The sequence below is a fragment of the Physeter macrocephalus genome, chromosome 2 (assembly GCF_002837175.3).
Source record: "Physeter macrocephalus isolate SW-GA chromosome 2, ASM283717v5, whole genome shotgun sequence".
NCBI lineage: Eukaryota > Metazoa > Chordata > Mammalia > Artiodactyla > Physeteridae > Physeter > Physeter macrocephalus.
In genome coordinates, this window is record NC_041215.1 from 23187852 (window position 1) to 23198684 (window position 10833).

The 10833-nt window shown below is 52.3% G+C and overlaps 1 protein-coding gene across 6 annotated transcripts in view; it reads left to right on the plus strand.

The window, feature by feature from the left end:
* MIER2 (MIER family member 2) overlaps positions 1-10833 on the plus strand; it is a 40785-nt gene that overhangs the window by 7845 nt on the left and 22107 nt on the right. Inside the window, exons 1-2 of one of the 6 annotated variants that reach the window (XM_055087104.1) lie at positions 7940-9622; positions 9713-9862. The exons of 1 other annotated variant lie outside the window; for it this stretch is intronic. Coding sequence is in view for 1 of the 5 variants with exons in the window: in XM_055087099.1 (XP_054943074.1) it covers positions 10633-10641 (9 nt within the window). In the remaining 4 variants the exon portion in view is untranslated. Of the gene's footprint in view, positions 1-7939; positions 9863-10602; positions 10642-10833 lie in introns of those variants that run through there. 4 more of the 6 variants (XM_055087109.1, XM_055087116.1, XM_055087114.1 and 1 more) reach the window with 4 other exon arrangements.

Consider the following 10833-nt stretch of genomic DNA (forward strand, 5'->3'; position numbering starts at 1 on the left):
GGGCCCCTCCAGAGCCGGCAGCCTCAGTGAGGCCGCCCTCCCCTCAGGCTCCAGGGCAGTTCAGTGACGGTGGAGGGAAGAGACCCCGAGCCAGGAGTTCCAGCTCTGTGGAAACACGGGCTCCATTCTGGGCCTCTTCCTGTCCTTTAAAACAAAGGACATACCTGGTTCCCCCACAACAAAAGTAAAATGCACTAATTGTAGAGAGTTTGAAAAATGCAGAAGAGCATGAAGAAAGGAATCTTGCCACCCAAAAGTAGTCAGAGGCTTAGGAAGATTCACTGTGTATCCCCAGCTCCTGCTGGCATGTGGTCACCAGAGAGCTTGATTGGCTGTTTTGGTATAATCTGCCTTGTCCTATTTTCTCCGTTTCCTATTTCCTTTTTTTTTTTTTTTTTTTTTTTTTTTTTGCGGGGGAGGTGGGTATTGATTTGCAGCAGCTCTTTATATAAGATGATCACTAACCCTATGTCGAGCACGTTGCAAATGAACTTCTTCCCAGTCTTTTTTCTTTCGAGCTTGCTTGTGGGATCTTTTGTTTTTTTGTTTATTCATTCATTCGTCTGTTCCCTTAATATTTGTTAAAGTATTTGTTGAATTTGTTACGACTGGTTAAATGAACAGAAACACAAATACACACGCACTTCTCTCTCAAACCATCCTGTCTCACACACATATGCATGAACACACACGTCTGGAATAGAGGCACATGTACATTTGTACATACACATGCGTGTATATTCATCCAGGCTTCAGGAGCACATATCAATGCACATCTGTGTGTGTATGGATAAAACTGGTGTAGGGCTGTGTTTTTCAAATCGCAGACTTCCATCCACTGATGGTTGTGACCAGCATTTAAAAAGTGAAGTGAGGACGCATGCAGTGCAGGGGCCACGTGGGGTGGGCACTGCTCCATGCCGTTTTGCATTTGTGGGTGCCGTGTGGCCGTGGACCAGTCACACTCTGAGGCTGTGACCAGCAGATTTTCGGAGCCCAGATGTTACAACAAAGGGAATGCCCCTGAGTCTCCCTGAGGACTCCCAGAAAGGTGGGCTCTGGGCAGGTCCTCCCGAGGTCCCCCAGCCCCTCCCTTTTGGGGGCCCCAGCACATGTCACCCGCCCAGGAGTTGTAGGCCAGCCTGAGGCTGGTGGAAGGGCCCCCCTTCTTTTCACTGAGGGCCTCTCCCCCGAACTGTGGGTTGTCTGCTGACTAGGGGGAGGGCCCTTTTGCGATTGCAGGGTGTTGGAGCAAAGAGGGGTTTGGAAAGGCAGCCCTCAAAACCGAGGGGCCCAAAGTTAAGGCAGTGGTCACCGGTGGCCACCAGCGGTCACCTCTCTCCTGGTCCCCACGCAGGCCATGCCCCGTGGCTGCCGCTGTGGAGGAAAGGGTGGCGGAGAGGTGGCGAAGGGGGCTGAGCAGGAGAAGGGCCGGGGGTTCCGGCAGGTGAACGGAGGGGGCTGGCTGAGCCACAGGTCTGCTCTGAGAGCTGTCTGTCTACGACTAAAATGGAATGAAAGTCAATCCATCCATTGATTTAAATCAATTAACAGATTTTATTAAAATTAAAAACGATAAAAGTCCAGCCCATATCGGGTACCGGTCCCATGTGGCTGGTGGGACCCTGTGGAGAGGGCCCAGCTGGGGCTGCAGGTACAGGGGCAGTGGGGGCTGCCTGAGCCCCCTCCTCACCCCCAGTCGCCAGGGCACCTTTTTCTGCTCTCTCTGAGTCCCCCATCTGGGACTCGTGGCCATTTGAAATATTTTTTCTTTACGGTTCACCCTTTCACAGTGCACAATTCAATACTTTCCAGTACGTTCACAGAGCTGTGCACCCACCACCACAATCAATTTTATTTTATATCATTTATGTCATTTAAAAAACTGTATATTATTTTTTAAATTTATTTTTTATTGAAGTATAGCTGATTTACAGTGTTGTTAATTTCTGCTGTACACCAAATGACTCAGTTATACACATATATATATTCTTTTTCATATTCTTTTCCATTATAGTTTATCACAGGATATTGAATATAGTTCCCTGTGCTGTATAGTAAGACCTTGTTGTTTATCCATCCTATCTATAACAGTTTGCATCTGCTAATCCCAAACTTCCAATCCATCCCTCCCCCTCTCCACCTCCCCCTTGGCAACTACAAGTCTGTTCTCTATGTCCCACGCAGTCAATTCTAGAACACTCCATGCCCCCAAAAGTGAAGCCCCGTCCCCATCTGCAGTCACCCCCATCCCCTCCCCCAGCCCCTGACAACCAGGAACCCACTCTGTGTGTGTGTGTGTGTGTGTGTGTGTGTGTATCTGCCTGTTCTGGACGTTTCCCATCAGTGGAATCACACACCGTGTGTCCTTCTGTGTCTGGCTTCTCTCACTGAGCATTGTGGTCTCAGGGTCCATCCACGTGGTAGCGAGTGTCAGGGCTTCACCCCTTTGCATGGCTGAGTGATGCTCCCGTGTGGGGAGGGACATGTTTGTTTATCCATCATCTGTTGACAGACAGGCCATTAAACTTGGGAGCTCTGACCCAGAAGGCTGATCTCCGCGGGGCCGGGGGTGGGGGTGGCCGCATGCCCCAGGCTCCGGCTCCTGACGCCACCCACCTTTCCCGCCCTCTCCAGTGCCCAAGGCCCAGTCGGACAAGTGTGTTCCTGACCGAGACCCGTGCTGGGAGGTGCTGGAGGTCACCAAGAAGGCGGTGGCCAGTCCCCGCATCGTCTCCCTGGCCAAACCCAAAGTGCGGAGGGACCTGAGCGAGGGCTACAACCCCTGCCGCGTCTCTCCAGCCTCCCAGGTGGCTCGTGCGTCCCCTCGCCTGTACGAGCTTGCCACCCCCAAGAGCGTCACCAAAAAAGCATGAGCAGCCCTGGCCTGGCCCCTCAGCCCGTTCCCAGTAAACACCCAAGTGCAACCTGACCCTGTGTGTGGCTCTGAGAGCTTTGGCCTGGAGCCGGGAGGGCAGCGGGGGCCCGGAGGAGACAGTAATAACAATGTTATGTTTGTGTTATGTTTGCATCCAACCTGCAACCCTGCGGCCCTTCTTCCCCAATCACGTTCCCCTGCCCTCGCCAGCCCCTCGGATGGCAGGCTCCACGCTCTCCCACGTCAGAACTTTCCCTCTGAACCTCTTCTGTCCCAACTTGCTTATCCAGCTGCATCCTGGGCGTCCACAGCACCTCAAGCTCAGTGACCTCCATAATCAACCAGCCGATGCCTGCTGCGTGATTATGATTTTTGCAGTGACCCGACGGGGGGGGACTATCAGTGTCTCTCCTGTGCTGAGGTGGAGGCTGAGGGTCGCAGAGTTTGTGAAAGACCCACAGTCCCCACACGTTTCCCACGGCGGCTGGGACAACTCACCATGAACGGGGGGCTGAAAGCCACATAGATTGGTTCTCCGACAGTCGTGAGGTCAGGAGTCCGGCTCGGATCTCACGGGGCTAAATGCAGGCGTGGGCAGGGCTGGTCCTTCCTGAGGCTCCAGGGCAGCATCGGTTCCCGCCTTTTCCAGCTTCTAGAGGCGCCGCATCCCTGGCTCGCGGCCCCTCCTGCATCCTCACAGCCAGCAGCGCAGCCTCTCCCGTCTCTCTCTGCCTCTGACCCTCCCGCCTCCCTCTTATAAGGACCCTGGGATGACGCTGGACCCCTCGGGGAATCCAGGGACCTCCCCATCCCAGGGGCCTTAACTTAATCCCAGCTGCAAAGTCCCCCCTGCCCTATGAGGCGACACATCCGCAGGGCCCAGGAAGGACGTGGGTGTCTTTGGGGGCTCTTATTCTGCTGAGCACAGTGGGAGAGAGATCTTTTCTGTCTCTGCAGCCCTAGAGAAAGTCTCGTTTATCTCTGGCTCCAGCTGGACCACTTGGGGACTGCTTGCTGGGTCCTGAGGGTGTGATGTGCTGACAGCCCCTCACATCTCTCAGAGCCCAGCAAGCGTCAGGTCACGAGCCACGATCTGAGACCCAGTTATTCCCAGACTCTTTGAGGACATTACTTCACTCCGTAACTTAAAGGACATTTATTGAGTATTTGTAGGTACAGACCTGGACAGAGGTTCAGAAGAAAAAGGTTAATGATGCAGTGACACACACGGACGGATGGATGGATGGATGACCTCGCTCGCTCGAGCCTGTGGGCACTGCTGAGTGAAGGCTTGTCGCGGGAGGGCGATGGCAGTGCATGCTTGTCCAGTGATGACAGAATCCTCGGCTCTGTCCCCGTTGCTCTGGGGTCGCCAGGATCGGATCAACGCAGACTCACAGCCCCGATGATTCGGGAGTCCGTCCTGGAAGCAGGGTACCCTGCATCCAGCAGGGTCGACTGAGGGAGCAGCTGAATACCAGCCCCAAAGACGTCCGGGTCCTAACCCCGAAACCTGTAGACATGGCACTTTGGATGGCACAGGGGCTCTGCAGACGAGGTCCAGGATTTTGAGATACGGAGGTTATCCTGGATTTCCTGGTGAGTCCAATATCGTCACACATCCTTCTAAGAGGGAGGCCGAGGAAATTGTGTGACACCAAAGCCACCCGCTGTGCTCCAGCTTGCAGAGGGAGGAATGCAACCCTGGAAGGACCCGCGGTCTCCTTCTGGGGCCTCGGGAGAGAGCAAGGCCCTGCTGACACCGTGATTTCTGCCCCCTAGATAATGAAGGTGTGTTGTTTTAGCTACTGGATTTGTGGCGATTTGCTTCAGCAGAAGGAGGAAACCAGTGCAGATTAGAAATCTTAGAGGTTCCGTCTTTAGAGCCTTGGTGACTGCAGCGCTGGCAAACAGCGCATGTCCACCAGTGGGGGATGGTCAACCTTAGGGACCTTGCAAGACAAAACAAGACAAAACTTCAAACCAGCTGAATGTCCAAAACGACATGCTCGTTCTCTTGTCAAAGACCTCCTCGCATTTTAGTGTTCCTCTTCAAGCTGAGAAAAAACAAACTTCATACCGCATCTCCTGAAGAAATAAAATGTAACTTTACCTACACTTAAATCATTATCTCACGATTTAATGAGTCGACAAAGAAGCATGTATACTGCCTGTCACCAAGGCGATCCATGGTCCGCTTTGTTGAGACGGAACAGACAGGAAAATCTATCCTTTTCCGGTTTTTACCAGCACTGACGCAGGTAAACTAGCCACCGCTGCCATCAGCATACACAAGTTTCATCTCCGCCCCAAACCCTGGGGCTGCTGTGTATTCAGGCTGGGCCCTGGCAACCGCTCACTTGCCCTCTGTCCCTACAGGCTGGAGTTTCTAGGGCGGAGGTAAACGGGGCAGGTGTGCGGGCGGAGGAGACTCCGTATGACCTTCTCACCCTCGGGTTTGATGCTGGTTCACGGCTCAGGGTCGGGGTTTGCCCTGTGACCCACTCTGGGATCACGCTGAGTTTGGCCCGTTTACATCTCCTGATAGGACCAGTATCGGGGCTTAGTTCTTGCTATTTATGTTACACTTTCAACTGGTGTTACTTCTTTTGCTTGTTTCTTAAATCTTTCAAAATACGACTCATGGGCTTCCCTGGTGGCGCAGTGGTTGCGAGTCCGCCTGCCGATGCAGGGGACGCGGGTTCGTGCCCCGGTCCGGGAGGATCCCACGTGCCGCGGAGCGGCTGGGCCCGTGAGCCACGGCCGCTGAGCCTGCGCGTCCGGAGCCTGTGCTCCGCAACGGGAGAGGCCACAACGATGAGAGGCCCGCGTACTGCAAAAAAAAAAAAAAAAAAAAACCAAAAACAACAACAACAACAAAAAAACAACCAAAAAAAACGACTCATGCTTTGTGTCAGAGGCTATGTCCCCAGGAAACAGACTGCGAGACAGAGGCTGAGATAGGAAAATGAGTGGGGACGGACCTGGTGGTCGCCACTGGCCAGGCGGTGAAGGATGCAGGACTCTGAGCAGAGATGACAAAGTCTCCGTAGATCCCATGGGGAGCTCTGGAGCTTCACCCCGTCCCCTGTTGGTCACAGGTGCTGGGCCTGGACGCGGCAGCCTCCGCGACGGATAGGTGACATCTCTCTTCAGCCACCGATGTTCCCAGCAGCTGGGAAACTGCTTGTGTGTGTGTTAGGGGGGCGGATGATGCCCACAGCACCCACTAGCCCCTCCTGAACTGCTCAGCTCGGGGTGATGTGCTCTGGACATGGTCCCTCCAGGATCTCTTTTTTTCTAGAGGGAAAACTCGGAATAGAAAGATTAGTGGGTGAACCACAGCCCCACCGCTGCCCCGAGCTGCACGCCCCCCACCACCCCTCACCTCCCCCACCTCTCCCTCCGCTAGGCTAAGACGCTTAGCTGCTGCGGTGGCCCAGACCTCACCCCACGTGCCGTCGAAATGACAGAGAAGCGCCAGAAGCAAGGGACGCGGGGCCGCTCTGCCCGGCCACCCTCCTGGATGGCGTGTCCTCCGCGCCTTCACCTTGGCTGTTCCTGCTGCCAGGAACGCCCCCTGCAGCCTCCCCTCTTCCTCTCTGACCTCTCCGCTGAACACACTGCTTTTAATTTTCTTAGTTTCATTTCTTGGACTCTTTATTTGAAAATCATTCAGGTTTACAGAATAATTGCAAGAATAAGTATAGTAAAAAACCCCCCAAACTGCATACCTTTCCCCAGATTCAGCTATTAACAGTTTGCCCCCCTTGCTTGCTCGTGTGCTGTCTCTCCCCGTCCGTGTTTTATAGACAGAAAATATACTTTTCTGAAATACTTGAGAGTGAGCTGCATACATCGTGGCACTTTACCCCTGTCATCGTCCACTGGGGCGGCTCTAACAAAAAGGCCACGGACTGGGGGCTTATAAATAACAGAAATGTATTTCTCACAGTTCTGGAGACTGGAGTCCAAGATCGAGGTGCCAGCACATTTGGGGTCTGGTGAGGATTGCTTCCTGGTTCTCGCTGTGTCCTCACAGGGCAGAAGGGGCAACGGAGGTCTCTGGGGTCTCTTTAACCAGGGCACTAATCCTATTCATGGGGGCTCCGCCCTCATGATCTAATCACCTCCCATTGGGGATTATGTTTCCATATACGAATTTTTAGGGTACACAGATATTTAGTCTATAGTAGCCCCTAAATACTTCAGCGTGAATTTTCAAAGAAGAACATTCTTTTACGTAACCAGAGAACAGCTACTGATTCCAGTAAACTTAAGGTTGATGCAATGCATTTATTCCGTCTACATCTGAATTTCAGTTTTGTCAATTGACCTAATAATTTCGCTCTGCCCAGGGACTTCCCTCCTGGTCCAGTGGGTAAGACTCCATGCTCCCAATGCAGGGGGCCCGGGTGTGATTCCTGGTCGGGGAAATAAGATCCCGCATGCCTGCCGCAACTAAGAGCCTGCATGCCGCAACGAAGACCCGGCGCAGGCTAAATAAATAAATAAAATAAATATTTTAAAAAATTTCCCTCCGCCCTACTGGAGCCAGCCTAGCACCAGGCATTGTGTTTAGTTGTCACATCTGGAAGATTTCCACAGATCAGCCTTTTATGGCACTAATATTTCTGAAGAATACTGTCCTTTTCTCCCCCTGTTAATAGAATGTTCCTTATTTCGGGTTTGTGTGAAGCTCCTCAAATATAGACACAGGTTATTCATTCCAGGGCATAAGTGATCCTTTCTCTGGGCACCCATCTGCCCCTTACTTGTAGCGTTCATTTTTCTCACCTGGCTGAAAGGTTGCCTCATTTATCCACTCTAATAATAGTCTTTGGGAAGAGACTTTCACTTTTTTATATTTTAAATTTATTTTATTGAAGTATAGTTGATTTACAATGTTGTGTTTAATTTCTGCTGTACTGCAAAGTGATTTAGTTATACATATATATATATATATACACTCTTTTCATATTCTGTTTCATTATGGTTTATCACAGGATATTGAATATAGTTTCTTGTGCTATACAGTAGGACCTTGTTGTTTTCCGTTCTTTATATAATAGTTTGCATCGGCTAATCCCAAACTCCCAAACCATCCCTCCCCACCCTCCTCCCCCTTGGCAACCACAAGTCTGTTCTCTGTATCTGTGAGTCTGTTTCTGTTTCGTAGAACATTTTGTATTCATTCGCGTCATATTTTAGATTCCACATATAAGTGATATCACACAGTATTTGTCTTCCTCTGTCTGGCTTACTTCACTTAGTGTGAAAATCTCTAGGTCCATCCTTGTTGCTGCAAATGGCATTATTTCATTCCTTTTTATGGCCGAGTAATATTCCATTATGTATATACCACATCTTCTTTATCCATTCATCTGTCAACGGACATTTAGGTTGTTTCAATGTCTTAGCTATTGTGAATAGCGCTGCTACGAACATTTGGGTGCATGTATCTTTTTGAATTATAGTTTTGTTAGATACACACCTAGGAGTGGGATTGCTGGATCATATGGCAACCCTATTTTTAATTTTTTGAGGAACCTCCATACTGTTTTCCATAGTGGCTGTACCAATTTTCATTCCCACTGACAGTGGAGGAGGGTTCCCATTTCTCCACACCCTCTCCAGCATTTGTAATTTGTAGACGTTTTGATGATGGCCATTCTTACCGGTGTGAGGTGATACCTCATTGTAGTTTTGACTTGCATTTCTCTAATAATTAGCGATGTCGAGCATCTTTTCATGTGCCTGTTCACCGTCTGTATGTCTTCTTTGGAGAAATGTCTATTTAGGTCTTCTGCCCATTTTTTGATTGGGTTGTCTGTTTTTTTTGTTGTTGACTTGTATGTGCTATTTGTATATTTTGGAAATTAAGCCCTCGTCAGCTGCATCATTTGCAAATATTTTCTCCCAGTCTGTAGGTTGCCTTTTCGTTTTGTTTATGGTTTCCTTTGCTGTACAAAAGCTTGTAAGTTTGCTTAGGTCCCATTTGTTTATTTTTGCTTTTATTTCTGTTGCCTTGGGAGACTGACTTAAGAAAACATCAGTCTGATTTATGTCAGAGAATGTATTGCCTCTGTTCTCTTTTAGGAGTTTTATGGTTTCATGTCTTATATTTAAGTCTTTGATCCATGTTGAGTTTATTTTTGTGCATGGTGTGAGGGAGTGTTCTAACTTCATTGATTAACATGAGGCTGTCCAACTTTCCCAACACCACTTGCTGAAGAGACTTTTTTTCCACTGTATATTCTTGTCTCTTTTGTCGAAGATTAATTGACAGTAGGTGTGTGGGTGTATCTCTAGGCTCTGTATTCTGTTCCATTGATTCATGTCTGTTTTTGTGCCACTACCATGCTGTTTTGATGACTGCAGCTTTGTCGTATGGGGAAGAGACTTTCAGAGAGGGATGAACGCATCCCTCTCTTCATCCGAATCGCCCTGCTCCCCCACATTTCACGGCTATTTGATGATTCTTGTCAAAGCTCCCTCCAAAGAGTCTCCTCTGGTTGCTCCAGGCTGACTCACGCCCTTTCCCTCAGTTCCTGCCATGTGTGATGATGACACAGAGCCCTACAGTCACTGCATCTGTTGGTGCATCTCCCTGCCTCACTGGAACTCTGGCTGTCCAGCGCCCAGTCGAGGGCGGCAGGGCACACTGATTGACGGACTGATTGATTGAGCAAGGATCCTCTGTCACAAGGGCCTGAACTCTCAGTCTGGGTGATGTATGCCAAGGTGAGTGGGGGCCCACGACTCATGCAACGTGTGACTCGTGCAGAGAGCAGGGCAGGCCTTCTAACAGGAGTTCTCTCTCCTGGCTGGTAGGTTCTCGGAGCGCTGGCATAATGCTTTTACATCAAGCATCGAACATGGTGCGTCTCACGTCCTCAGCACCCCGATGACACTGATATCAACAACAGCTTGGAAAGGACTGGGGCTCCTGAGTCCCCCCTCTCCACCATTGCACTCTTCCCGGTTTGTGCAAGCCAGAAACCTGCGGGCCTGCTCTCTGCTTCTGCTCCAGCCACACCCTAGTCCCTGCTCAGGCCTCCTCACTGGCCCCCATGCCCCCTCTGTCTACACCTTCTGCCTGGATGCCCCCAGCTCGTCTCTGTCTAAGATGCGAGATGTGGGGAAATCCTTGTCAGGACCGCTTTGTTCACTCTCCCCCTCAGTGCCCAGCGCAGGCCCATCACGTTTCATCCATTAGTTACAACCCATGACAACCACAGTTCCAGAGCCAGAGGCCAGGCAGGCCTCCACCTCCCCTGCCCAACCTGGGCACTCGGGTTCCAAGCCTCCAATGAGATCCGTCATCAATGGTGCAAACGTGCGGAAAGTTCTAGAACCTCGCTGCCCAGGCTTCAGTCCGGGCTCCGCCGCTCGCTCGTACCCGGGTGGCCCACCACTCCTGGGCTCCGTGTCTTTACCTGTAACACGGGGGCACTACGGATTGGAAGGAGGAACTGGGACCAGTGCTTAAGGTGTGCTTATCAGGAATTGGCACTTCCACCACGGCACCGCCACCTCCCAGACGAGGCCAAGGTCCGCGAGACCCCACAGCCCGCGCATCCCGCGCCCGTCCGCGCGTCCCCGTCCGCGCACCTACTACGCGCCCGCCCGCCCGCGCCCCGCCCCCGGCCCCGCCCCGGCGCCCCCGCCCGCCCAGGGGCTGCAGCCAATGAGCGCGCGGCCCCGCATCCGGGGATCCCGGCGCGGCCACCGCCTCCCGCGCACACACGGCCATGGCGGAGGTGAGTGAGCGGGCCGGGGGAGCCGGCCCCCGCCCAGGCTTGCGTCCCCGCCGCCCGGCCCGGCCGCGTGGGGGCCCCGGGCGCCGAAACCCCTGCCCGGGGCTCGGGGCCGGGCCGCGGCGCTGCTCCCGTCGGGGCCCGAGGGGCGCTGGGCTCCGTCGGCGGCCGGCCCCGGGCCCCCCTCCCCCCTGC